Source organism: Zeugodacus cucurbitae, chromosome 2 (genome assembly GCF_028554725.1).
Source record: "Zeugodacus cucurbitae isolate PBARC_wt_2022May chromosome 2, idZeuCucr1.2, whole genome shotgun sequence".
Taxonomy (NCBI): Eukaryota; Metazoa; Arthropoda; class Insecta; order Diptera; family Tephritidae; genus Zeugodacus; species Zeugodacus cucurbitae.
Window position 1 is genome coordinate 26,911,772 of NC_071667.1, and position 27,623 is coordinate 26,939,394.

At 40.3% G+C, this 27,623-nt stretch overlaps 6 protein-coding genes and 1 long non-coding RNA gene across 12 annotated transcripts in view; 4 read left to right on the forward strand and 3 right to left on the reverse strand.

Annotated features, from left to right (window-relative positions):
* LOC105213659 (chromatin-remodeling ATPase INO80) overlaps positions 1-13,744 on the reverse strand; it is a 57,763-nt gene extending 44,019 nt beyond the window's left edge. Inside the window, exons 1-10 of one of the 2 annotated variants that reach the window (XM_011186633.3) lie at positions 13,251-13,740; positions 12,822-13,188; positions 12,567-12,760; positions 11,392-12,502; positions 10,288-11,326; positions 10,024-10,224; positions 9,794-9,971; positions 9,354-9,727; positions 9,009-9,270; positions 8,783-8,950 (exon numbers count right to left, since the gene is read on the reverse strand). In XM_011186633.3, coding sequence (XP_011184935.1) covers positions 8,783-8,950; positions 9,009-9,270; positions 9,354-9,727; positions 9,794-9,971; positions 10,024-10,224; positions 10,288-11,326; positions 11,392-12,502; positions 12,567-12,760; positions 12,822-13,173 — 3,879 coding nt within the window. In that variant the 5' untranslated portion in view covers positions 13,174-13,188; positions 13,251-13,740. Of the gene's footprint in view, positions 1-8,782; positions 8,951-9,008; positions 9,271-9,353; positions 9,728-9,793; positions 9,972-10,023; positions 10,225-10,287; positions 11,327-11,391; positions 12,503-12,566; positions 12,761-12,821; positions 13,189-13,250 lie in introns of both variants that reach the window. The other variant, XM_011186634.3, reaches the window with a different exon arrangement.
* On the forward strand, positions 467-2,688 carry LOC105213658 (putative serine protease K12H4.7). Its single transcript, XM_011186632.3, has 7 exons — positions 467-753; positions 824-1,005; positions 1,071-1,306; positions 1,513-1,744; positions 1,812-1,978; positions 2,041-2,331; positions 2,407-2,688. Exons 1-7 carry the CDS (start codon positions 529-531, stop codon positions 2,577-2,579), a joined length of 1,506 nt encoding a protein of 501 aa, XP_011184934.1. The 5' UTR covers positions 467-528; the 3' UTR covers positions 2,580-2,688.
* LOC105213657 (putative serine protease K12H4.7) lies at positions 4,360-6,374 on the forward strand. The gene is made up of 6 exons (XM_011186631.3): positions 4,360-4,629; positions 4,702-4,883; positions 4,945-5,180; positions 5,243-5,474; positions 5,563-5,726; positions 5,801-6,374. The coding sequence occupies exons 1-6, from the start codon at positions 4,360-4,362 to the stop codon at positions 6,199-6,201; spliced, it is 1,485 nt and encodes a 494-aa protein (XP_011184933.1). The 3' UTR covers positions 6,202-6,374.
* LOC105213656 (uncharacterized) lies at positions 6,923-8,135 on the reverse strand. Its single transcript, XM_011186630.3, has one exon. It carries the CDS (start codon positions 8,048-8,050, stop codon positions 7,160-7,162), a length of 891 nt encoding a protein of 296 aa, XP_011184932.1. The 5' UTR covers positions 8,051-8,135; the 3' UTR covers positions 6,923-7,159.
* Positions 13,745-13,871: 127 nt separating the features above from the next.
* On the forward strand, positions 13,872-16,068 carry LOC128919825 (uncharacterized). The gene is made up of 2 exons (XR_008469960.1): positions 13,872-14,120; positions 14,190-16,068. It is a non-coding gene; the product is annotated as an uncharacterized LOC128919825 (long non-coding RNA).
* LOC128919817 (uncharacterized) lies at positions 16,050-17,265 on the reverse strand. Its single transcript, XM_054225197.1, has 3 exons — positions 17,038-17,265; positions 16,855-16,977; positions 16,050-16,780 (listed from the first exon to the last, which is right to left on the reverse strand). The coding sequence occupies exons 1-3, from the start codon at positions 17,068-17,070 to the stop codon at positions 16,211-16,213; spliced, it is 726 nt and encodes a 241-aa protein (XP_054081172.1). The 5' UTR covers positions 17,071-17,265; the 3' UTR covers positions 16,050-16,210.
* A 495-nt stretch (positions 17,266-17,760) lies between these two features.
* Panc/cmk_0 (Bifunctional pantoate ligase/cytidylate kinase) lies at positions 17,761-19,039 on the forward strand. 5 transcript variants are annotated; one of them, XM_054225204.1, is made up of 5 exons: positions 17,770-17,941; positions 17,975-18,013; positions 18,076-18,274; positions 18,373-18,486; positions 18,542-19,038. In XM_054225204.1, exons 2-5 carry the CDS (start codon positions 17,997-17,999, stop codon positions 18,866-18,868), a joined length of 657 nt encoding a protein of 218 aa, XP_054081179.1. In that variant the 5' UTR covers positions 17,770-17,941; positions 17,975-17,996; the 3' UTR covers positions 18,869-19,038. The 5 variants fall into 5 exon arrangements, with proteins under 5 accessions (XP_011184942.1, XP_011184941.1, XP_011184939.1 ...); XM_011186640.3 differs by having other exon boundaries at positions 17,761-18,013; positions 18,373-18,412; positions 18,563-18,662; XM_011186639.3 differs by having other exon boundaries at positions 17,762-18,013; positions 18,373-18,412; positions 18,542-18,662.
* The last annotated feature ends 8,584 nt before the right edge of the window (positions 19,040-27,623 follow it).

Here is a 27,623-nt window from a genome sequence, read left to right on the forward strand (position 1 = left end):
GAGAGATCTATTCGATTTATCTAGAAACTTCCACAAAAGCCCTGGAAAACATGGAAAATAATCCGGAACATGTCGAGGAAAATATCTTAATAAAATCGTCTGACTATAGTAATTAGATTTTATCAAGTTTTGTGAAAAATTCAAAAGTAACAGTTACCCTGTACGTGCATATACTTGCTCTAATAAGATATGACTGAAGTGGCTAGATTAATTAATGAGAAATAAATTACGAATAAAGGTCGCACTAACTGCAAATACACTTCTCTAAGTAGGACTTTGATTACGCTAGACGCTGCTACTAGCTGAAATAGTAGGCTAAAACGCCACATGAATGCGATTAGCGCAGCACTTGAGCATGGGAAATACGTACAACAAAATCGGTACAATATGGTGATAAGATGGCATGTGGGCCATAAATAATATACCGTTACCGTGCATTTGTTTAAGTACAAGTTCATAGCAGCAAATACTGGATTTTTTCATTAGTCGTATCACGACAACTGCGGCCGTCGGACAAGAATCGAAGAAATGAGTTGGACACGGGGATTTACACTTGTGGTTGCGGCATTTGCCTTGGTCAGTGCCGACACAGCGACTAAGGACGAAACGATTTTCGAGCGTACCTTTAGACAGTTGCATCAGGAACCGCCACCACCAGAGCCGGCGTCGCGCAATCGCGCCAATACACAGTACTTGGAGATCGAACAAAAGTTGGATAATTTCAATGAGACCGAAACACGTACATGGCAAATGGTGAGAGCACCTCACAGTTTGGAATGTAATGGTGGCCAATTATACACTTGTCTTTCTTGTCCTACTACAGCGCTACATATCGAATGATGAATTCTACCAAGAAGGCAGTCCCTTCTTCATATTCGTCGGTGGCGAATGGGAAATCTCCACAGGTTATGTCACCGGTGGACATTTCTATGATGTGGCCAAGGAGCATAACGGTTATCTATTCTATACCGAACACCGTTACTACGGTAAAAGCTGGCCGACAAGGTGAAATCATTTTAAGAAACTGGAGACTAATATTTAACGACATTATTTGTTTGCTTACTTTTCAGCAATATGGACAACGAGAACATCAGATATCTAGACGTACGTCAAGCCTTGGCTGATTTGGCGCATTTCATTAAGCATATGCGTGCAACCATACCTGGCGCCACCAATGCAAAGGTTATACTCGCCGGTGGCTCATATTCCGCAACAATGGTGACATGGTTCAAGAAATTGTATCCCGAGTTGGCGACTGGTGCTTGGGCTTCGAGTGCGCCACTCTTTGCTAAGGTCAACTTTTACGGTTAGTGAACTAGTTTGAACGAGAAGTCCCACACTTTTCCGAAAAAAAAATGTATTTAAGTCGGAAGTAAAGCCCTACGTACCTTCAAATTGTCGTGGAGACTATTAAAAATAAACTTTTTCGAGGAATTTAGCAATCTATATTTGAGCTATTCATCGAAAGCTAATTTTATATACTTTCAATTTCAATTTTTCTCTTTGCCACAGAATACAAAGAGGTTACCGGCCAGTCTATACGCTTAGTCGGTGGCGAAGACTGCTATAACCGTATTGAAAATGGTATTGCCGAAATGGAGAGATTGCTCGCTAACAAGCGTGGTGCCGAAGTCAAATCAATGCTGAAACTTTGCGACGCCTTCGATGAGTACAACGATTTGGATTTGTGGACATTATTCAGTGAGATCTCCGACATCTTTGCGGGAGTTGTGCAGACACATAAGTGAGTACGAAAGTGACAAGAGGAATATGTAAAGTAATGAAATTATATTAAAAATTCGAATTCTTAGCGCTGGCCAAATTGAAAGAGTCTGCAGTAAAATCATGGAAGGTGAAAGCGACATTAGCGGCGTTGCCAGCTATTTATTAACAGAATTCGGTAGTGCCCCTTGCAACCAACTAACCTACAAAGCCATTATAGCCAGCATGATGGACTCCACCTTCAGTAAAAACATAAGTAAACAGTGCAAAATAAATTTTTCGCCAACTTGTTTATAATGCCAATCGCTTTGTTTTCAGTGCGTCAGTGGATTTATCAAACCTGCAATGAGTTCGGCTGGTATCAGACGTCCAGCTCCAGCAAACAACCCTTCGGCACTAAATTCCCTGTGTACCTCTACCTGCAAATGTGTGAGGACATCTATGGTGAGCGCTTCACCATCGAATACGTAATCGAACAGGTGGCGGCCACCAATAAACTTTTCGGTGGATTGCAACCAAATGTGGAGAACGTATACTTTACTCACGGTCAACTAGATCCATGGCGTTCAATGGGCCTACAGAATGAGACCGAGGCAACGGTTGTACCGCGTAAGTGTTGAAATTTACATTTTTTTTCAAATATTTTAACATACATAAATACGTATTTTTCTCATTACATGACAGTCTATGCTCACTGCAAAGATTTTGGCTCGATCAGCGAGCGGGATAGCGCCGAAATGCGTGCGTCAAAAGAAAAATTCGCACAATTGGTGCGCGAATGGATCGGCAGCAGCGATAACGGTAGCGATACCGTGGCCAATAAAGCGAAGAACTTTCTAAGCAAATTACGTAATTAATTGTAGTATTGTAAACATATTGTTAGTTAATGGATTGATTGAATGTCGGTAAACGAATGCGACGCCTGTCAATAAAATTAAAAAAATGCAATAAAACTTTTAAGATTTATACCTGTGGTAAACCTATTTAATCGATCATATCGCCACTAAAAATAAAAGTTAAGTTTACAGCCACTGTTTTAACTACTTTTATTGTATAAAAAAAGTATTTATAACTCGAATGGTAATAACGATTGGTATTCTAAAAACTAGGAAAACTATGGGCATTTTCTTCCGGAAGTCTCTTCAAATATATCGCCAATTCAAAGTTCCAGACAAAGTTTGTTGTTTTTCTTTATTTCACTAATTTTCTAACTTCAGATTTGCAAACAATCTTAATCAAAGCCGCACTGAAATATATGTTTCTTAAACCTATATATTTACTTTTAAGAATCGGCTCGATATTAAGTTGTAGACCATTGACAACCTTTACAAACAAAATTTTAATTTCAGGAATTTCCAACTTCCTCAAGTCTTCAATATCTTATGTTTGATCATCATATTTATTGAAGTCTTATAGCCTTTTCGTACAGGAGCTAATTAATCAATTAAACGGCCTTTGCTTACATAATAAAAATCTAATTTTTGACGTTTCATATTAGTCAATGTACCAAGAACTGATTTCTCGATAAAAATTTTAATTGATCAATTAATTTGGCTGTGCGAAAAGGCTATTAACTACTTATTACTCAATATGTTTAAATAGGTGGCAACCCTCTAACAAACCACACAAAAAAAAATTTTGGTTCGGTGTTTTTGGGATCACTGAATCTTAACCCGAGGTCCATTTAATCCCACAGGACAAGGTTTTAACATATCCTCAGATAAACAATATTGCGGACACCGTTTTTGCTACTAGAAGATTTTCGGGGTCACGGAGTTCGAATACAGTGTCGGTTTTTTTTTTTTCAAGATTCATCGGAATCGCTTGAAACTCGTTACTCGCGATTACAGAATGAATAAAGAATAGCTGAAATTTGCTAAAACATGTCTCATCGGTCAACTCGGGTAGTATGTATCAAAACAAATATCTCAAAACTCACGAGTTAAGCTCAGCAATAACAACAAATTCAATTAAGCTTCACGAACTATTTGAGTTTTGACGGCAATGCTGGTTCCCAAACAGATAATATAGATGACGTCATATGGTATACAGTATTACTCCGGCTATATCTGTTATAAGTTCGATGGGAGCGAAGACATGAATGTAGTCTGACTCAGTCAATGAACAACTCGCTAAAATCTGAACATAAGAGAATGACAAAAAATGTATCAAAGATTCGGTGGAATTTTCTGAATACCTGAGTAAATAATGCAAAACTAATGGATTTATATAGAGAGCTCTGGAAGTAGGTTGTCTTCCAACAAGTATACCGTTTGAGTTGTAGATAATTTGTGAACAATTTGAGGCATGACTAGGAATCAAAGTTCGAAAAGTATAAACGATTAACGATTATCGTTACATAAAAAAGTAATTTTTAACATTTACATGACCCATAAATGAACACCGATACACTCTTGTCGATACATTCTATATCAATTTGGGTATAACCGATGATAACAACAATTCTGATTATTAACAACTACATCATTATCAACCTCATCTTATCAGAATGGGTGCAATAAAATGATCGAAATACGTTCGAGGGATAGCCAATTTATAATCGCAGTGGTGGATACGCCACGTCTACCGAAGGTATTTATAGCTGGATTAATTAGCCAAGGGCGGTTATTTGACAAAATGAGGTCGCTACAAACAGTTTTGGTGTTGCTTGTCGCGCTGTACGCGTCTACGACTACGGCCAAATTTAATTTGGAAAAACTGCGTGCGAACTTCTTCAATGTGACCGGTGCCAAGGGCAGTCTTTATGTGCAAAGTTTGAAATATTTACAACGTGAACCGCCAGTGGGCAATTCGGTCAACCGCGCAGGCAGCGCCAGATATACGACCGAAACGATCGAACAGAAATTGGATCATTTCGATGCGTCCAACACCAGGACATGGCAAATGGTTAAGAATTAAAGAAAAAAGTGATAATGGAAAATATCTAACTTTGTGGATTACTTTTCGCACTTTCTGTAGCGTTACATGGAGAACGATGCCTACTTCAAGGAGGGTGGACCGATATTCATTTACGTGGGAGGAGAGTGGACCATTTCACCTGGCCGCATAACTAATGGACACTTTGTCGATTTGGCAAAGGAGCATAACGGCATACTTTTCTACACCGAGCACCGTTACTACGGTCAAAGTCGTCCAACGAGGTGAGTGACGGCTCATACCCTAGTGCTAATCAAAAAATATTCGCTTTTGTAATTCTTTCAGTGACATCACTGTGGAGAACTTGGAATATTTGCACGTCAAACAGGCGCTCGCCGATTTGGCCCACTTCATTAAGTATCAACGTGAGAATTATCCGGGCTTGGCGAACTCCAAGGTTATAATGGCTGGCGGCTCATATTCAGCGACCATGGTTGTCTGGTTCAAACACTTGTATCCAGAGCTTTTAACCGGTGGTTTTGCCTCGAGCGCGCCACTTTTGGCTAAAGTTGACTTCAAAGGTACTAAAAATCGATTAATAAATTCGTTTTTATTCAAAATGAATATGTATCTAACCATATAGAGTACAAAGAGGTCGTTGGACGCGCTCTACGCGAATTGGGCAGCGAACAGTGCTACAATCGCGTACAAAATGGCATTGCTACTTTGGAGACTATGTTAGTGGATGGTCGCGCTGCCGAAGTGAAGGCCATGATGAAGATTTGCAATAATTTTGACGAAGAAAATGATTTGGATGTGTGGACGCTATTTTCTAGCATATCGAATCTCTTCTCCGGAATTGTACAGTACCAGACGTGAGTTGGGGGTCAGCGGGTTAATTATAAGAGAAAATGTTTTATAAAAGTGATTATTGCAATTAATAATGTGAACTGAATTTTCCAGCGGCAATGATGTACCCGACCTATGTGATTATTTGCTTGCACAGGAGGATGACGTCACAGCCATTGCGAAATTCCTTTTGACTTATGTCGGCTCAGGGTGTATTGATCTCAGCTATAAGGACACGCTGAGCTATTACATGGACTCCACTTATGCAATGGGTGCAAGTACGTACACATGAATCAACAGCGAGAATAATGAAGTAGTAGCATGAAATTATAAAAATATAATAATCCCTTAGGCCGTCCTTGGTACTATCAGACCTGCAACGAATACGGTTGGTATCAATCGTCCACTTCACGTCAACAACCTTTCGGCACCAAATTCCCCCCACTACTCTCGACCACACTGTGTCAAGACGTGTTCGGCGATGAGTATACAAATGAGAATATCAACGCCAAAGTTGCACAGACCAATGTGGATTTCGGCGGCTATTCATCGAAGGTGTCAAATATTTACCAAACTCATGGTGGCCTCGATCCATGGAGTGCGGTCGGCCATACAGAGGAATACGGCGCCACCATCTTGCCACAGACATCGCATTGCGCCGATTTCGGTTCGATAAGCAGCGCCGATATACCGGAGATGCGCGCCTCAAAGGAGAAACTCGCCGAATTGGTGCGTCAATGGTTAACCGAATAGAAACAACAAACAAATTATCAAACGGCAATCAATAGCAATAAAATTTATTTATTTATTTCTGACGCATTGTTGTGACAAGATTTGTGACTTTCTGATTTGTGAAATCAATTGTGTTTTGAGTGAATGAAATATAAATGGATTATCTTTATCACATTTAAGTGTGTGTTGGAAAACTGTGCTGGGTTTTCTTTCGATTTAGTATATTCATAAATATTAAATATGCAGTTATAATTCATGCGTTCGATAAGGCATTGCCATTTTTATTTTACAATAACTGATATCGAAGGACAAATATTCAGAATCTCAGCAACTACTGCCAAAAAAGATAATTGGGTTTGTTCCTCAGTTGATTAAATTAATACAAATTTTGTGATGTAATTGGAGGAGTTACGACACAAAATCACATTTTTGAAAAATCGGTTGTATTGAAGATACAAGTTATAGATATTCGATTTTGATAATTTTTCCCGTCCACCATATATATGTAATGAGTAAATGTTTCCCAAAATTTGTGTCTTTTGTGACTTATTGGAGGAGTTATAACACATAATCACATTTTTGAAAAATCGGATGTAAACAAAAAATGCGAATACATATTTGTAGCCCTTTCTTATCATTACAATATATTTTATTTTATTCTCCTTTTAGTACTTATCCGATAAGAGCTACTATTTCATATTTTCTCCTCAAAATACCAATTAAATAAAGTTGGACTTCTAAATAATATTTCTTTTATAGTCTATTTCAAAAAAATAATTTCATTGTCAAAATTGAATTTTCTCGAAATGTTTTCTACGTAAAATTTTAGAAGTAAATATGTGTTTATGATACACTGTGCTTGATAAAACAAACTGCATTTGGAGAGAGAAAATGGAAAAAGATTTACATTCGCGAAAATTTAGTTAAACAACAGCAAATAAAACCCGACTAGGCCCCAGCAGTAGCCAGAAGAAGCAAACTACACCGTCTCAACTAACGCATCGGCGCTTATAACGTCCGACTCAACCTCATCCACGTTCTTCTCCCCCGCTACATTATCGAAAAACATATCGAAGTCGTTGATTTTCGACAATTTGGCGCGAAACTTTTTATACTCCTCACGTTCGCGTTCATTCAGCTTTATGTATCTCTTCGCCTTGAAACTGTAGTCAGTATGCAGCACCGTATAGCCCTTGTCTGTGACTGCCTTCAGCACCGTTTCCAATTCGGACGGTTCGCATTTGAAGTTAACAGCGCCCGTCTCGTAGTCGACCATTTCGATGCTTTGCGCTTTACAAGCGTACGCGTCACGTGCTATCGAACCCTCGAGATCGCTGAAATCCAACGAGGTCTGCAGCGAGATGATCGCCTCAATGATGGCGTTGCTGAAGAAGTTGTGCATGATATGCACGTAGCTGGCATTATAGTTACGCAGCAGCGGCAACAGGCGTGACCTCAATTCGCCGGAAATCACCGAGCGTAGTGTGCAGATGAGAAAGATCTTACGGTTGCAGCGTATTTGCAAGAGCTGACGGTGTAGTGTGCTGCGCGTATCGGCGTAAGTATTGATAATTTGCTGTGCTTCATTTGCAGAGAGACCCTGCTCGGTGACACGGCGAATTGCGGTCTTCAAAAATGTATTCTCACGGGGATTTGCCGAGTTGCCTTCGTAGATGGCAAGCCGCAACTTGTGTGCCAAACGGCAGTGTAGCGGTGCTAATGGCACGCTCCTTACCAAGGGTAAGAATTTGTGTGGTTTCTTTGTGTTCTTAGGCACCTCAACGGGGCATTCGGGCGAAAAGCGTCGACTTGTGGTTGGTTGGTCTTTACAGCGTTCGGATTCTTTACTTGCCATTCGAATAGAACGCATTTTAACGGGAATTTTGACTAATATGGTTTGATTTGGTGTAAATAAATTATGTTTAAGGCAATCGTAAACACATTTTGACAATAACAAAATTTCATTTTGTTGTATTTGGTTCGAAAAGTTTGAACATTTAATAAAAAAAATGGAATATACTTATAATTTTCGAAATTGTTTTAATTGTAAGAATTATGGTTGCCAACCCATTTTTGGAGAGATATATTAATCAAATAGTCCGACCAACACCAAAGAATGAGTTTAATTTTGATGGTTATGCCTCTTCGGCTATTTTAGCCGACAATTTATACTGACAGTGAGGTCTATTAAGGTAGAACGTCAAGTCAGCAGAAATCTTCGAAATGATTTAAGGACTGTTTTCTGCCGCTCTAATAAGAACTACCAAAGTATAGGCTCTTAATGCTATCAGTAGGATAAAAGCACGAAAACGAAGGCAATTGACCGACCGGTTCGAAACTCCGAAACCTGCTGGTTGCCTGGAACTATTGAGATGCGGAACCACTTCCTAGGACACAGGAAGACATTCTTGCAGTACGTCGTACAATATAATAACACAGCCACACAAAAAAATGTTTGTTATGCCCCGGAGATCTAACTACGTGTACCTTATGTTTTTGGGGTCGCTTAATCCGAATCAGAGGTCTATTCAGATCAGGGTTTTGACATAACCCCAGAAAACCAATAAAGCCGACACCGATTAAAAAATAAAATTTCACTCACCGTATCCGCAGCCGTTAGATTAATACCCAAACCACCGGCGCGTGTCGAAAGCAGAAAAACAAAAATATCCTCCCTTGTCTGGAAATCGGCCACCATATCACGACGCGCTGAGATTTTGCTCGAACCATCCAAGCGCATATAGCGATGCTTGCGATGCCACATGTACTCCTAAAAGAACAGCGTCTTATATGACATAACCATTAGCAGTAGTTAAGCCGCTACGTACCTCTAATAAATCAATCATTTTCGTCATTTGTGAGTAGATAAGCACACGGTGACCCTGCGCCTTGAGGCGTGTCAACAAACTGTCCAGCACAGCTAATTTGCCGGCATCGGACACGAGCGTTTGCTTATCGGGCACAACAATCGAAGACCAGCCATAGCGCGGACGACACAGATCCAGCGCAGTGTTAACCAACTCCAAACCGACTGAGTTCTCGCACTGCAGATGGCGTATTTGTGACCAAGCAGCGTCGCGGCTTTCACAGCTGCAAGAAATTATATAAAGTTATTATTATTTTGGTACACTGGATATATTAGAGATTTGGATGGATTCGAGATTTTTACGTACTATAAGTTTCGTTTAACCGCCTGCACGCGTTGACCGAGTCCGTACAAAAAGCGCGGCATTTCGAGCGCTTCACACTGGTATACGGTGGGCGTGCGTGGCACATGCCGAAATTCAGGCAGCAACTTGGCGTTGGCACTCACATCAGCTTTGTGCTTCGATGTGCATTTGTGTGATTTGCTGGGCACCTCTACGCTGCTCTCCAAATCATATTCGGCTTTTATATCTAAATCTTCGCTTAAACTATCGTGCAAGTGCGCTGCTGTTAGCTTCGAATCACCAATATATTTGCTGCGGATAACGCGATGTTCGATCGTCTCCTGTATATTCATCGTTTTATAACTGCCGAAAGAATAAACGGTGCTCTCTCGGCTGGTCTGTTGGTTTTTAGAGTTAAGTAACTGTTTTATTCACTCGAAAAATATAACTGTTCAAATACTCACCACGCCAGTGAAGAGGAAATTACGTAAAACACTTTGCTGTAGCATAAAGCTAGGCTGTAACGGATTCTCCAGCAACGGCTCTAGTAGCTGAAAGCGAGTGGATTTATAATGAGGCCACCATTGACGACGGTAAGCCAGCAAATCGTATTGCAACAGACGACGGCGATAGTGTAGTATGCTGAAATGTGGGGAATTAATAAAGGGGTGTGGGGAAAAATGTGCGCACTTACTAGCTAATCAATCCGTTGATGGTAACATCCTCCATATCGCGCGGTGAGAGGTCGCATAAGCGCGTGAAACTAAAGCAGGAACTATCGCTGGCGTTCAAGTCCACATAGCGCGCATACTGCTCATTGGACTTTCCAGCTTTAACGGCAAGCGGTTCACTGAAGAGCGTTTTATGCAAGTAGGCCGCCTTAAAGATGGAGTAACTGGGAAGATAAATAAATAATGGTAAAATAAAATTGATTAGAGAGAGAGGTCATACCACCCACCTATTGTAGAGCAAATGCCGCTTGCTGGGCATGGCGCGCTGCAGCAAACACTCGCCGTAAACCAAACGCGGCAGCACATACTCCTCGCAGCGCATAGCAAACGGGCTTTTGGCGTCGCGTCGCTCGAAGAGTTCCGGATGATTGCACACCTTCCGGAACTGCATCACCAGGTTCATGAGATTCGATGTGAAATTCTTATCGAAATGATGCCCATCACCGGCGCTACCCGCGCCACCGCCTGTGAAGTGCAATAAATCCTCGATGCGTATTTTCTTCTTCAACGCCATGTAGAGCAGTTTCTGGCGTATGGTCAACGGACAATAGACCATAATCTCAATCTTATCGGAAAGCTCATTCTCCACATCCTTTTTGATGCGTCGCAACATGAACGGTTTGAGTATCATATGTAGACGTGAGATTTGCTTCTCATCGATGCCCGTTTTATTCTCCGCATGCGATTCGATATCCTTGGAGAACCACTCATTGAATTCGTCGTGCGAGTCGAATAGTGTGGGCATAATGAAATGCAAGAGTGCCCACAACTCGGCCATGCTGTTTTGTATGGGCGTGCCACTGAGCAGGAGTCGATTACGGCAATTGAAGCCGAGCAGCAGTTTCCAACGCATGGAGGAAGCGCTCTTTATGGCCTGTGCCTCATCCAACACCATGTACTGCCACTTGATGCGATTGAAGTATTTGTAATCGGAAACAATCAGTTGATACGAGGTGATGACCACATGAAAGCTGGCATCACGCGTGTGCAGATCCTTTTGTTCCCAAAATTGACGCAAAATTTTGCGCTCATTCGGCGAACCCCAATAGGGTACGACATTGAAGTCAGGCACGAAACGTTGCATCTCCTGCTGCCAGTTGTGCAGCGTAGAGGCAGGTGAGATTATTAGAAATGGACCCCAAACACCATAATGCTCGGCCACATGACATAGAAATGCAATCGATTGCACAGTTTTGCCCAGACCCATCTCGTCGGCGAGTATGCCGCTGATGCCCTGATCATACAGATTTGCGAGCCATGTTACACCTATAAATGGTTGAATATCAATATTATTATTTCTTATAAGAAAAAAAAACGCATGAAATACGCACCCTTAATCTGATAGGTCTTGAGTGTGCCCTTGAACATTTTCGGTTGCGGCACATCTGCCTTCGCTGGCATCACTGGCAAGAGCGACTCAGCATCATCATCATCCTCTTCTTTTTTGATAGCTGCAGCCTCATGCTCCTGCTTCAAGTGCGCCGCCACATCGAAACGTCGCGTCTTGTCGCGGTCGGTGGAGAAAGCAAGTTCGGCGTTTTTTTGCGCCAACGATTTGTAGTGATCAGCATCGTAGCCATCGTAAGCGGCTAAACGCGGATTGATCTCCTCATCCAATTGATTTAGTATACGCAGCTGCTCCTCTTCGGTGCCCTGGCCCAACTTCTTCGACATAAAATGCGCGTAAAGCTCTGTTTGTGTAATGAGGAAATTTAGTTTTCGTTGCTGTCGCTTCGCCTCTATGATTTCGACATCCATTTTGCGCTGCTCCTCCGCCTCACGTTCCATGCGTCGCCGCGTGTCGCGTTCTACACGCTCGTAGCGCTTCCAGTAGCCCATCATTTCGCGCGTGAGACGTTTGGCGCGCCACACAGTCTCCTTCATGACTTTTTGTGAAACCATAGCGCGTTGTCTCACCACCTTCGAGCACATAGTGGCCACACGTTTGCAATTTTGCAACACCTCCTTATGATTGTTGGCCTTGCCGCGTTGACATCGTCCAAGTTCCTTTTTGGCCATCAATTGCCAAACGCGGCGTCGACGCGCTGCCATCACCTCGGGTGTACGTGCTTGCTGACTCTTGCGACGCCGTCCGCGCCCGCTGTGTGGCACTCCACTTGGCGGTAGCAGCGATAAGTTGGCATCTAAAGTGCTATCCATATCATCGGTTATATTGTCATCTTCATCATTAACTGCTGATGTGTCGCCAAAGGCGTAATTATTCAATTCGGACGGTGGTATTTCACCGGGCTCAGGTTGTTCGACTTTCGGTTTACGTGGTTTGCGCACTTTAGGCTCTTTCGGCAACTTGGGCGGCTTGATGGGCTTCTCTTTCTTAGTGCGCCGCCTACGTCTACGCACGCCCATTATAGATTGTTGATGTTCGGGAAACATGTCATGATTAGAGAGCATACCAGCACCGTAGTAAGCGTATTGAGTATTCTATAAATAAATGTTGCTGGTGAGAAGATATGCAAATTATAAAAATATATAATTGATTTCTTACTGTCGCCTTCTTGTAAAAGTTTTCGCGGTGTCTCTGTTCAAATATATGTGTTTTGAGTAATTCCTTTACATAGTCATCTTCGTCACTTATTTCGGTTTCAGTATCAGTATCGCTAAGCAGCACATCGTATAACCATTCCCTATCATTTGTAAGGTCACTGAAGTTTAATAATTGCATTTTGACACTTTGGCGTTCTAAAATTCATAATCATTATTTCTTCTTTGCAACATATATCAGTGTTTTGTGCTAAAATACCTTCTTTGGTACCTAGTCGCCGGTTCCGCTTCTTTCGTGTACCCCCAGCCTCTTCATCAGAGTTATCAGTATCGTCAACCCCTTGCGGTTCGTCGTCTTCTGTAGCGTTTGAGTCATCACCGCTACTGAGCGGTTGTGACAAAACCTTTCTTGCATATTCCATAAAAGGTCGCATATTTAAAGCCGCCTCCAATCGTTGTATATGCAATGGTTCTGCAATGCGTTGCTGGCTTCTTGGTTGTGCGGCGGTGGTAGTCTGAGCTGGTGGTTGTGACCCCGCTGTGGCCGCCAACTGGGACATCATTATTGCAGTTCCGTTGGCGGTTCCGCCAGTTTGCAGCATTTCATTCATTTCTTAGCTCGCAATCTAATAAATTTAATCGCAAAAAATTTAGTTTTAAAGTATAGCTATTACATTGTTTCACTTACCTGGTTTTGTTTTAAATGCATCCGCTGCAATGCACAATGTCCGTTGCGCTGTACTACTTCCGCTATTTTTTACATGCAATTCAAATTCAAATTTCGAAAGAAAACCCAATGCACAGAAAGTTATTCGTGAAATATGCATACGTAACGCAATGAAATTTCACATGCGCAACCACAAAATTTTCTTTATCACCACACAATGCTGTCACAAGTCATACGCGTTTTACATGCTACTTGCTGAGGTTCGATTGAAAAGGCAGCAACAAAACAAAAATTGCAAATAAAGCCAACTAAACGAAAATTCTTACTAGCGTACAGCTGATTGGATAATAGCCACCGAAGGGTTGCATGCGCGCCAAATTGTGGAGATAAATTTTTTAGAATTCAGGGCATTTTAACATCATAGAGGCATGAAAGCTTAAAAAAGCCCTTCCTGACCGCCGATAATAATAATAAATCCATTTAATTGTCAACAAATTATATAATAAACTTAATTAGCCAAAAGAAATATTGAGCATTTGACGAAGAAACCCTACCGCACATGCTTCTTCTGCAAAACTCAACCAAAACAAATAAATGAACGAAAGTTCCAACAGAGTTGCATGGGCTGTGTGAGGAATATTTTTATATTAAGGGTATTCGTTTAAACGTGTAATGTTACCCATCGCATAAATTTATGCAAATACGCAGTGTGTTACATGAACGCACTTCAAATTCTTTGTGTAAATGCCACTTATTTATGTATTAAACAGCTGTTTGGGTGTCAAAATATTAAAATGCCGAAAGTTAGCGAAAAAGCAAAATTTATTCAACTTTGCGAAAAATCACTAGTATTTGATTTGTTAATGTTGGAGCTGTTTGGAAAACATGACGGTAATTGTTTTGCGTCAATGCTACATTTTTTAAAGGCGCATATATACATAAATATATAAATGATTTCAGAAATCCAACGCAAAAAGGAAGATGAAATTATGGAAGACTTTAGCTTTGCATTGGCAGCTGCTGCATATTTTAGATATGGATCTACATTTGTTCATCATTCTGTCCCAAAATCACCCAACTTTTTAATAGATGTATTACCGCATTTGGATGAAAACAGGTTTCGAGAAATTGTGCGAGTCAGCAAAACCACATTTGATTTTATCATTGATCTGATAAAGGATGACGAAGTGTTCAATGGTCCACGTTCATGTAAATAGTTTCCTATCTAAATTCAATTTGCTGTAGTAATGTACCGACTGGGTTCATGTGGAGAAGGAGCAACAATTACTAAAATTGCTAGTTTGTTTGGTATTAGCGATGGTGGAGTAATACATTTGAGCTATTTACATATGTATCGGTTAAAATTTGTGTTTCAGCTGTATTTTAAATTTCTCAATAGGTCATGACCAACAGGGTATTTGATGCAATTATTAAAAGGAAAACTCAGTTTCTGTTTTGGCCGGACCCTGTAGAGCGTAGAGCTTTAGTTGTTCAAACACTCAGTGAGCTACCACATTGTGTTGGCTACGTAGATGGAACGGAGATAAAATTGGCGGAAAAACCCACTGTAGATTGCGAAGCATATTTTTCTCGCAAGCATATATATTTATATATATTCTGGGAACCAGCATTAACAACACCAACAATGTCAGCCTTGAAATCCAACGCAGAATCACTCTTGCCAACAGGTGCTACTTTGGACTGAGTAGGCAATTGAAAAGTAAAGTCCTCTCTCGACGAACCAAAATCAAACTCTATAAGTCGCTCATTATTCCCGTCCTGATGTATGGCGCTGAAGCGTGGACGATGACAACATCCGATGAGACGACTCTTGGGGTTTTCGAGAGAAAGGTTTTGCGCAAGATTTTTGGTCCTCTAAACATTGGCAACGGCGAATACCGCAGGCGATGGAACGATGAGCTGTACGATTTATACGACGACATTGACATAGTTCAGCGAATAAAAAGACAGCGGCTACGCTGGCTAGGTCATGTTGTACGGATGGAAGAAAACACTCCAGCTCTGAAAGTATTCGATGCAGTACCCGCTGGAGGAAGCCGCGGAAGAGGACGACCTCCACTCCGGTGGAAAGACCAAGTGCAAAGTGACCTGGCTTCACTTGGTGTTTCCAATTGGCGCCAAAAAGCAAAAAGGAGGAATGAGTGGCGCGCTCTGGTGGATTCGGCTATAATCGCTTAAAGCGGTTCCTACGCCAAATATATATATATATATATATATATTCACTTAAGGCTCAATGTGTGTGTGACCACAAACTAGTAATTCGTCATATGGTATTGGGGTATCCCGGTAGTGTTCACGACGCTAGGATATACAACAATTGCGAGCTATCCACAAACGCCACTGAAATGCTAACAGGATCAGAGTGGTTAGCTGCAGACAGTGCATATAAATTAACTTCGACCCTTATTACTCCTTTTAGAATAAACGCAACGGAAGGCACCTTGAATCAACGAATTCTGTTCAACAGAACGTTCAGCCAGTACCGAATAAGAATTGAGCATTGCTTTGGTTTATTGAAAGAACGTTTTAATAGCTTGAAAGAACTCAAAATTCAAATAAAGAGTGATAATTCGGTAAAGTTTGCATGCCGGTGGATATTAGTTTGTGCGATATTGCACAATATTATATTAAAAGAAAACGACGGTGGTTTTGATGTTGACGAAGAAAGCATTAGTGAAAACAGTGAAGTCGACGAGCCTGGGGATCAAAACTTACCAACAGTTGAAGGTGCATCTAAGCGCCTTTCATTGTTATCACTAATGGAAACTTAAAAATAAAGTATTGAAACTCATGTTTACATATCTTTAAAATCCATTAATATATGCTTTTATTTACAGAAAAATAAAAAGTGCTTCTGTGCCTATTAACATTTAGTTACATTCAAATATACATGTATTTTGCTATGAGATCTTTTAAATTTGCGAAAAAAGTACCATGTGAAATCTCTTAAAGTTTCACATTTATTTTGATTTTAACTTTAACTCTATTTCAAACATTTTAATGCGTTCTTCACTAGCAAGTTTCAGTTTTTCAATTTCCAGTTTGGTTTCTTTTTCTGATTCAGTTTCAATTCTTTTCATTTCTAATTGATTATTCAGTTCAATTCTTTTCAACTCGACCTCATTCTTTTCTTTTTCTAATTCTATTTTCTTAACTTCTAATTCCAACCTTTTCTCCTGAATAAAAATCAATTTATTGAACGGGAACGAACTATCAGCACAAGGGGAATCAGCCAGTACTTCAATGCTGTCAGTGCTTTCAAAAATTACTCCGGGATTTACATTTTTGCGTTGCCCGAAGATAACTTCCAGTAAGTCAAAGTTGGGACAAATTTTGTTGACATGCGCTGATACGCTTGACTCGTCACCATTAGCGAGTAGTCCAGACCCAGTTTTGTTTTTCCAGGCTGCCGCGGCAACGTACAACGCTTTGAGATACCTCATTTTGCTTTTCATAGCTACGCAAACGACAGATTGAAGTGCCGGTGTATTTTGCTGCAATTTTTCGTAAAACCTTTGGGAGGTCGGTTTCTGGAAGATATGCGTAAATTCGTGTTAAAACAAACATATGTACCTAAACATTTTCACTTTTCTAAAACCCTTACCTCAAAAGATTCTGGACTATCTTTAATTGCGTCGGATACTGCTTGCAACAGCTGCAGGGACTGCGACTCTGTCCAGCGATGGGACGGTTTCAGCCGTAGACGCTTTTGCTTTAACTTTTTATCCTGAAATATAAAACAATTGCAACAATTAAATAAAATTTATGTTCCGAGTTTCATTCTTACCTTTTCCATTTTAATTTTCACAATAATATTCATCAGCTGGTCGTTTGGTAGGGTTGCTTTTGCAATATCGTAAATTTACAAGTGTTCTTTACACACTGACATTGGTGCGTAATGTGTTTAAATGAATTTCCATATAAGTTGCTGCCAGATTTTTACGCATTCGTAAATATACACGGTTTAAGAGGTTTACGGGGCTTTTACACGTTTAAACGAATACCCTTATTAATTTCACATGAAATTAAAAAACTTGAAATGTTGATTTAGTTAAGTGTAATTATATCTTTGAAGATTTATATTTTGAACGCGCAATGCTCGACTTTTAAACAAATGCATATAGTGATTTAAGTATATATGTTTTAAAAGTGATTTAACAATGTTTCAAACCATTTCTAATAAGAATTTTATGACTTCACTCTATTTTCATTATTAACATTAAAGATATACTAACTTGTTAAGAGAATTACATTTTTATAGCACGAAAGACACCGCTTACCACCGATTGTAGCTCTTTGAAAATATATCCAGGTATAAATTGTGTTTGTCGTGAGAGCCATTAATTATCGATTAATTAATCTATCGATTGGCCGTAGAACATAACAACCACACAAAAATGTGTCCAAGTCGTATTAAATAATCTTAAAAAACTATTTTATAATTTATAAAAATTGAACTAATCATTTGTATACATATATGTAATTTGAATTTATTAATTACTCAAAATAAAAAATTAATTAAAGTTGTTGGCAAGCACGGCTGTTGTTATTTAATATGATGCAACAGCTGTTTACATTGTTTACATTCCAATAAAACTGTTGCATGTTTCTTAAAAAAATGTAAACTTTGCTTGCTATATTAATAAATTGCAAATAATAAAATGGAGTAAAATACTAAATTTCTATAATCAGCATTGATATTTTATAACATAAAGTTGATACCGTTGAATTCTATATATATCAAATATGTCGCCAGCAAAAAGGTAAGTGCCTAACTTTATATTAATAGACTTTAGAAGGCTGACTCTTTTCTTCTTATTATTAGGGAAAAATTAGAGCGAATTACCAAGCAGCAGATGCAATGTTACATGCTGTTCTGTAAACAACACCCTAAATTAACTGGTGTCAAAACCGAGAGCTGCAATAAAAGTGATACTTCACAAACACATGAATTATGGACGCAGTTAGTGGAACGTCTTAACGAGATGCAAGGTCCCACGCAAAGTGTGAAGATGTGGAAGGAAGTAAGTAACCATTCAGGTTATCTCATTTCAGGATCTATAAATAAATAATTCAATTAAATAATACAAAAGCCAAATCATTATTCTTTTCTTTTTTATAGACCCTAGCACATTGGAAAAGTCAGGTCCGCTCTCATTTACGTAGGTATCAAAAGCAAACTGGAAGAAATATAATTACTTCCGCAAGTTATAACAAACGTACTGAGATTTCTGTGGTAATTAATGAATTTTGACATATATATATATATATTTATTGATTTTTAATGATAGTCAACAACTATACTGCACCAGGTCTCCGAAATAAAAGCAGAACAGAATGTTGATGATAAAAGCGCGGACAACGATTCCTGTACTTCGAGCTCATCGAGATCTACCTCATTTCCTCACAAAACGCACAAAAAGAACATGAAAACGAAAGCGCCGAATATGAATTATACTGACATTTGTAGTATCATATTAAATACTTTAGAAGCACGTAGGGAAAGAGAAGAGGCGTTATACACAAATCAAATAAATTTAATTAGCAAATTAGATCAGACATTAACTTTAATGACCAGTGTTTTTGAAAAAGTTGATAGGAAATTGGATAAAAGTTAATTACTTATTGATGAATCAGCTTTTGCAATATTGTGCCACAAATGTTTTAAACTACATGGCTGTAATTAGTTGTAAATTTGAATAATTTTTAGTTAGTAAGATTTAGCTTAAAGCAATTTTTTGAAATATATAAAACAATAAAGCGCTTATCTTCAAAAATTAGCAAATAAAAATCTCTTCCAATCTTTCCTACATATATAACAACTGGACGTAGGAGTACAGACTAAACCTTAAGATTAATGACGATGAAATTCCATTTCCGACCGTCAGCAACCCCAGAATTTTGATTGTTACAATTGTGAGTCTGCATTACTTCACACCGCCGCAATAAAATTTTCAAGTCGCTAACCAGTAGCACTGGGAAAAGGAACAGACATTTCAGAAAACTGCACTGTGAATTGTCACTACATGTCTACTGAGTACATGATGTCTCTATAAGTATACAACATGGCCACTATGCTCCCAGTCAAGAAGCATAATGAACTCCTTTCATCAGTTTCTACTGGGATATTTTCGTCGAAACCTCTTCGTACTCATCGGCTTAAAGCAAAACCGCCTCACGTTGCATCAAGAGCTCATTCCTACAGTACTTCGACGTCATCGAACAATACACCGACCAGACTTCGGACGCAGACAGCTTCATACATGTTTTAAACGCCATTTACAGTGGAGTTATTTACACCTTCATGGCGTACTTGGAGTCAAACCTCCAACTATTACATACAACGATCGAATATATGTCCTATATGCAGTGAGTCTACGCAAGACACTAACCATCTCTTTTCATACCCAACGAAGCCGGCTCATTTAACATCCCCCTCCATATGGTGCGACCCTGTCGAAATAGCTTGTTTCTGGACTTCCAGTTAAATAAACTAGATGACCATTAAACTTACGCTTTCTGTCAGCATTGATCCATAGTAATATTGAAATTTATTTGAGATAGCGAATTGCCTGATGACCAGAATTTACATACATACAGTTTCCACACAGTCTCAAAATCTCAAGACGTCGAATTCAAAAACTGTATCTCTTGAACAATTGGCTCACATGGCTCCGAGCTAAATAGCAGTCTCACGGTACTTTCGTTGTGATTCCTTAAAACTGATCCAGTTCTCATTAATGTTTTCATTTTAACTTTTACCACAAGTTTTAATTAATGAGCACCTAGAAACGCTTGCAACGTTCAACCATCCTAATTGTGATTCCCTTCAGCCAAGGAATGTAAACAAATATTTAGGTGTATGTGCTTCTATGCAAGTTGTATCCCAACATTGAAAGCAATATTGCGACGCAACTAGCGTGAATATTGGACTCGACTCCACAATTGTTCCGGTTATTCTTTTTTGTACCGACTTCTATCGTCGCAATATTCACAACCAAGCAAGCATATGAAATGGCCAAACCAAATGCCGTTTGCACCAAAGTGAATGTAAACAATGTGGTTAAAAGAAAGAAAAAGCCCTCGTTAATCAGGAATAGCATTCCTCCACCTATGGTACAACCAGTTGATACCGTATTACACATTACCAAAATAACAGAGTCGGCCTTAATTCAAGTTTATAATTCTTTAAAGATTTATGAATCTTTTTCAAATCTTCATGGCGACACAAAGGTCATCATCTAGGCTTTGCGTTTTAGGCAGTTCTGCTGAACGACTTAAGGCATATCGTTTTCATTGAGAGTGATATTATCTCCCGATTGCTCAGTCCAAAGTAAAACTCCTTTGCAAGAGCGAATTTTCCTTGAATTTCAGTTCTGATATTGAACCCGTTAAAGTCTACATCTGCAAAGTTGGGACTTACTGGGTTGCGTTCGCAGGTGCGATTGAAAAATAAAAAGTCTTGCCAGCTTCAAGGAAAAGTTATTGCCACTAAATTGCCATTTGAAATTTTCAAAACTTTGCCTTAGGGGTTTGAGTTGTGATCACTGTGGCACCGGCGTTGCTGCAAAACGTGGGAAACAATAACAAGTTATTTGGCACCCTCGCTTTTATAGAGGCGAACTTTGTTTTGTGACGTAAATGTGCTGTTACGCGCATTTCTACACAGTTCGACCGTTATTTTTTGTTTATGGAGAAAACAATATTGCATTGAAAAGTTTAACTAGAATATTTGCGGGGGTTTTCCTTAGATGCTCTCTGGTTAGGCTGTATTTGCGAGAAAACTGTTTTTTTTTTTAATAAATACGGAACAAGGGCGAACTAAAAAATGGATCCATGGAGAGTGGTAAATCGAACGAATAACTGGTATAAAATAAAAATGTCACGACGCAATAGTCCGACAGATGGTGTATTTATCGGGTGATCCAAGTAGAGGTATATTTTTCAAAAGCTTATTTTAGACAGATCTGTCAAGCTGTTGTAATTTTTGCTCAGAATTGTTTGGCATTTCATCATGGATTCTGTAAAGAATGTGTGTCGCTCGCTTATGGTCAATATAATCGGCTTACTGAGGGTACTATTCGCAACAGTATCACCCATCTTGAGACTCAGCAATCATTACTGGACAATATTCGAAAGAATAGACCACGTCTAGCGCGCAGTGAAGAAAATAAAGCAGCCGTCGCTTCGCTCTATGGGCTTTTGAAAAGTTCCAAAAAGATCCGAAGTTTTCAAATTCTGTTCAGCGATTAGCTCCATTTCTGGCTCAAGTGATGGCATCTCGCCATGATAACCGACTAATTGATGAGACAACAAGACATTCGCACACATCACATCAATCAGTGGATTTATTAATTCATGCTTTGGGCCGATCGATTGGCCACCAAGGTCGTGTGTTATCACACCATTTAGCTTTTTCCTATGGGAATATGTTAAGTCTAAAGTTTATGCGGACAATCTCGCTTCGATTCAGGCCTTAGCGCAAAACATCACGCGTATCATTCGCCGGTTACCAGTTGAAATCCTCGAAAAGTAATCGAAAATTTGACTCAATGTATGGACCATCTGAGACGTAGCCACGGCCAACATTTGAAAGAGATAATATTTAAAAGTCAGGGCCAAAGAATTTTCTTTCGAATGATAATAAATATTCCCCATTGAATTTGAATTTTCTGTGTTTTTTCTTAAAAAAAGTAGGGAACCTCGAAATGACTACAAAAATATGATACAGCGGCAATTTACATACAATTTGATTCTGAGTATATAGGAGTTTGGATCCGCTATTAAACAAATGACATCACGCATGAAAGCCGTGACAGTTCCCTCAGTGGAAGCTCTAGTAAAGGGATTTCTTAAAATATTCTAGATTTTGCCCCATAACCCTTATGTTAGCAATGCACACCGTTGTAAATTTAGATTTTTTCCACAAAGTAGTGACGTTGCCCCACAATTACCTTTTGCTAATGTGCGGAAATGCAGTGAACTGCCAAACAAAAAGTGTTAATTAATCAAGATTCTTGCAGTAGTTGCCTTCAATCCTTAAACCTACTTACTTCGAGTTCGAGTTTACTCACGAACCAGAGCTGCCAAGTGTTGCAGCAAATCGTGGCTAGTTGGAGAGAAAATCTGAGCAAGCTCAACCTCATTACTGTAACCTGTATGTGTGGTAATACGAGCGTAATTGTGATTACATTCCTACATAAGTACAAATTGGTGTAGAAGCATGGCAATAAACCCAATGCAACTCTGTGCGTCCGGTATGCACACGAGTATATTTAGTTTCGTGGCTGTGTGTGGGCTTCTTTGGTTGCACAGCAACTCTTGAATTGCATCCAATTACTGAAATTTACCGTTACTGTTTGTCTATTAGTTAGCAGGCTCGCCCACACGTTAGTTCATTGGTACAAAGTTAAATTTTGGTTTTGCTGCGGTTGCTTTGGTGCGTGGGTAGCGGTAGTTTCTCAACTTAGTTTTGCTCTATGTTCTTGTTGTTGTTTAGCACAGCACGCCGGAAATCACGGCATTTACCTTGACCCAAAACAGGTGTATGCTTAGTTATCTAGCTGCTCTACAAATCTGCATGCCACCTCTTCATAACGGCACAAGCCATATTAGTGTCGTTAGTCTTTCCGACTCGTTGCGCACTTTTGCGCTGCCTTGACTTTCGTGGCAGTTGCTGGCGCCGCCACAAGATGTTGCAGCAATTTGCCAATTAACTTGAATGTTGCATGAAGCGACTGCCATTTCTGGTGGCAAACGCTACTATGTACTAAGGTCACATGAAGGATGCTTAGCCTTGCGCACTGCCGTGGTTCTTGAGCACTTCAGGTGAGTAATGTTCGTACGCGAAGTTATAAGACAATCTTGAAATTTTAAGCAGGTGTATTTTAATGACTTTAATGCCTTATGTCCATTAAGCTTAGCGATTTGATAATATATACATTGAATTGGCATAACTTCGTCATTAGATGGTTCCATATTTTTTAAAGCTTCAGATCAATTATCATTTGTCATCCATTCCGGTTTATAATTATGCTGAATGCTGGAAATGCCACGCTAAATTCGGAAACAATGAACTTTTTGAGCCCGAATGATAAATTATTTGATTCTGAAACGCATTTAAAACAAGTATCTTCAGATGTTCTTCTTCTTCTTCTTCGGCACTACTACCGTAGATCAGTCAGGGCTGAGAACACAAAATTGGAGCATTGACTTCTACACGTGCGAAATGGCCTAACCAGTGAATTCGTTCGATTTTTATACGCTAAATACCATAATCCATGTCCTCGTAGAACTCATTACGTTCATGACTCCATCTTCTTCGGTATTCCTCACTCACGCGGACGGCTTTAAAGATCTTGCGGAGAACAGTTCTCTCGAATGCTCCAAGTACCTTCATATCGCGGTGTTATTGTCCATTTTTCTTGTGAGTTATTCTGCGCTTGATCTCCAGGCTTAGATTGTAGGTGGCATTTATGCTGGTTCAGTGACAAACACACAAAGTCCTTCACTTTTCCAAATATGTAGCTGTCAACAGTGACCATGTTTCCAAGACGTGACGAATTTTATGTGTGGCCTCCAGGTACTTTGTCTTGCCCTCGTTCATCATAAGACCAACCTCTTTCGCTTCTCTTTCTAGTCTGGAAAAAGCTGCGCTGATGGCTCTGTTGGTAAAGCCTATGATGTCAATGTCATCCGCATATCCCAGTAGCATTGTGATTTTAGAATATATCGATTCACCGCGGTTTAGATTAGCGGCGAGTATCACTTTAGTATTATATTGAAGAATACGCACGAGAGGGAAACACCATGCCTAAGGAGAAGTCCTTCTCGATTTTGATGGAGCTAATAGTTGTACTCAACATCAGTCTAAATTACCATATGACGTCGAATAGTCGGCTTCTGTAAGTACTATCGAAAGCGGCTTTGAAGTTGACAAAAAGGTGACGGGTCTCAATCTGTTTATTGAGAGTCCTTTGCAGGATTTAACGTATTGTAAAATACTGGTCTATGGTGGATTGGCCAATTCTAAAGCCACACTGATAAGGTCCAATCAGTTTCAGATGTTAGCAAAACTTTATAGTTTTATTATTATTGTGTCATATTGTGTAGGTCATGAGCTCACTTATCTTCTTTATAATATTTAGTTTTATAGTTTAATCTAAATCAAATTCTTCTTCTTCTTGACTGGCGTAGACAACGCTTACGCGGTTATAGCTGAGTCCACAACAGCGCGCCACACATCTCTCCTTTTGGCAGTTTGGCGCCAATTGGTAATACCAAGTGAAGACAGGTCCTTGGTCCTTCCATCGGAGTGGAGGCCTTCCTCTTCCTCGGCTTCCACCAGCGGGTACAACAACATGACCTAGCCAGCGTAGTCGCTGTCTTTTTATTCGCTGGACTATGTCTATGTCGTCGAATAACACATACAGCTCATCATTCCATCGTCTGCGGTATTCGAAGTTGCCAATGTTTGAGGGACCATAAATCTTCCGCAAAACCTTTCTCTCGAAAACTCCTAGTGCCGTCTCATCGGATGTTGACACCGTCCACGCTTCTGCACCATAAAGTAGGACGGGAATGATGAAGGACTTGTAGAGTTTAGTTATCGTTCGTCGAGAGAGGACTTTAACTATTTTTCCAGCATCAGGTTAAAGAAGTCACTCGATAGCGAGTCACCTTGTCTGAAACCTCGTTTGGTATCGAACGGCTAGGAGAGGTCCTTCCCGATCCTGACGGAGCTTTTGCTGTTGCTCAACGTTAGCTTACACAGCTGTTTTAGTTTTGTGGGGATAGCAAATTCAGACATCGCGGCATAAAGGCAGCTCCTTTTCGTGCTGTCGAAAGCAGCTTTAAAGGCGACAAATAGATGGTGGGTGTCGATCCGGGTCTTCTCCAATATTTTTCCCCATGGTGAATATCTGGCCAGTTGTTGATTTTTCAGGTCTAAATCCACACTGATAAGGTCCAATCAGTTTGTTGACGGTGGGCTTTAGTCTTTCACACAGTAGGCTCGATAGAACCTTATAAGCGATGTTAAGGAGGCTTAACCCACGGAAGTTGGCGCAGATTGTGGGGTCTCCCTTTTTGTGGATTGGGCAGAGTACACTGAGATTCCAATCGTCGGGCTTTCTTCCGACCATATTCCGCAAAGAAGCTGATGCATGCACCTTATCAGCTCTTCGCCGCCATATTTGAATAGCTCGACCGGCAACACATCGGCCCCCGCCGCCTTGTTGTTCTTCAATTAATTGCTATTCTAATTTCTTCACGGTCGAAGAATGGATTATCTGTTCCATTGTCGTCGATTGGGGAATCGGGTTCGCCATCTCCTGGTATTGTACTTTCACTGCCATTCAGCAGGCTGGAGAAGTGTTCCCTCCATAAACACAGTATAATCTGGTCATCAGGTCCTACAGGAGTGTGCTTCGGTCTTGAAACCTTCAGTTAGTCGCCGGATCTTTTCGTAAAATTTTCGAGCATTACCCCTGTCGGCCAGCTTGTCAAGCTCTTCATACTCACGCATTTCGGCCTCTTTCTTTTTTTGTCTGCAAATGCGTCTCGCTTCCCTCTTCAGCTCTCGGTATCTTTCCCATCCCGCTCGTGTTGCGGTCGATCGCAACATTGCGAGGTAGGCAGTCTGTTTTCTATTCACTGCGAGAAGACAATCCTTATCAAACCAGCTGTTTTTTTGACTTTTCCGAAAGCCAATGGTTTCGGTTGCAGCTGTACGTAAGGAGTTTGATGAGTGCTCTCAGAGAGCAGGAGTGCAAGTCGAGTAGAAAATCGTTCGGCTGTCGGTTGTGATTGTAGCTTCTCGATGTCGAACCTTCCTTGTGTTTGTTGACGTATGCGCTTTTCTACACAGAGGCGGGTGCGTATCTTAGCTGCTACAAGTTAGTGGTCCGAGTCGATGTTGGGACCACGAAGCGTACGCACATCAAAAACTATGGAGACATGTCGTCCATCTATCACAACATGATCGATTTGGTTGCGAGTGATTTGATCAAGGGGACAGCCAAGTTGCTTGTTGGAGTTTCTTATGCTGGAATCCAGTACTACAGACGACCATATTTCGGGCCCCGGCGAAGCCGATCAGCCTCAGACCGTTTGGAGAAGAACCTCGCTTTGATGCGGATTGTGGCTAGACGTTCATCCACCGGAGTGAATGCCAGGACTCGACGACGGAGTCTCTCTCCCTCCACGAATCCCACACCGAATTTGCGCTCCTTTATATGGCCGCTGTAGTAGATTTCACAAGGAACCACCTTCTTCCGTCCTTGTCCCGTCCATCACATTTCTTGGATTGTGGTGATGTCAGCCTTTACTCTTACGAGGACATCAACCAACTGGGCAGAGGCACCTTCTTAATTAAGGGTCCGGACATTCCAGGTGCAATTGGGGTTCCTTATCCGAGGCTGTTGCTTCCTATTCAATGGTTATTCGTTTTTATGTGGTGAGTCCCAAACCCTACGCACAACTGCATAAGCGGGATTCGCCTTCTCACTTTAGCTCGCCTCCAAACGGATGTCTGTTGGTTACCCAGAGGTTACTTGGTGTAAGACCAGAAGTTGTGAGCTGCTTGAGCCACATGTAAAAGAATCGTCCCTGGCCACCCCCAAGTGAATGGCAGTCAGAAACTTTCTACATATGACTCCATCCTCCTAGTTCGTACCCTTTTTTAATTCCATCTCCAGGGAAGCATTGTCGGTTGGGATTTAGTATAGCATTCCACGATTTTGGGGTTAAAATTGGTATGGTTGGATAGAGAAGACCCTCCAGATTAAGAATATACATATAATTATAGCAGTAGGTTTAAACTTTACATATTTTAACTCGTGCTTTCTCGATTTATGGTGAATTTTTCAATTATATTATGTACTTATAATTCACTTACAATTTACTATATTGTTTATATACATTTATTTTACATATATAATCTAAACAAGTAAAGAAAGGCTAAGTTCGGGTATAACCGAACATTTAATACTCTCGCAATTTATTATATTTATTCAATTTTTATACTCTTGCAACAAAAGTTGCTAAGAGAGTATTATAGTGTGTTCACATAACGGTTGTTTGTAAGTCATAAACCTAAACGAGTTAGATATAGAACGAGTTATATATATATCAAAATGATCAGGGCGACGAGACGAGTTATAATACGAATGTCTGTCTGTCCGTCCGTCCGTCCGTCTGTCTGTGCAAAGGATAACTTGAGTAAAAATTGAGATATCTTGACGAAACTTGGCACATTTGTGGCTTGGGACCCTGAGAGGGTTGCATTCGAAAATGGGCAAAATCGGACCACTATTACGCGAAAACCGAAAACACATAGTGTCTGGCGATAAGCCATAAATAAAGTTATAAAAG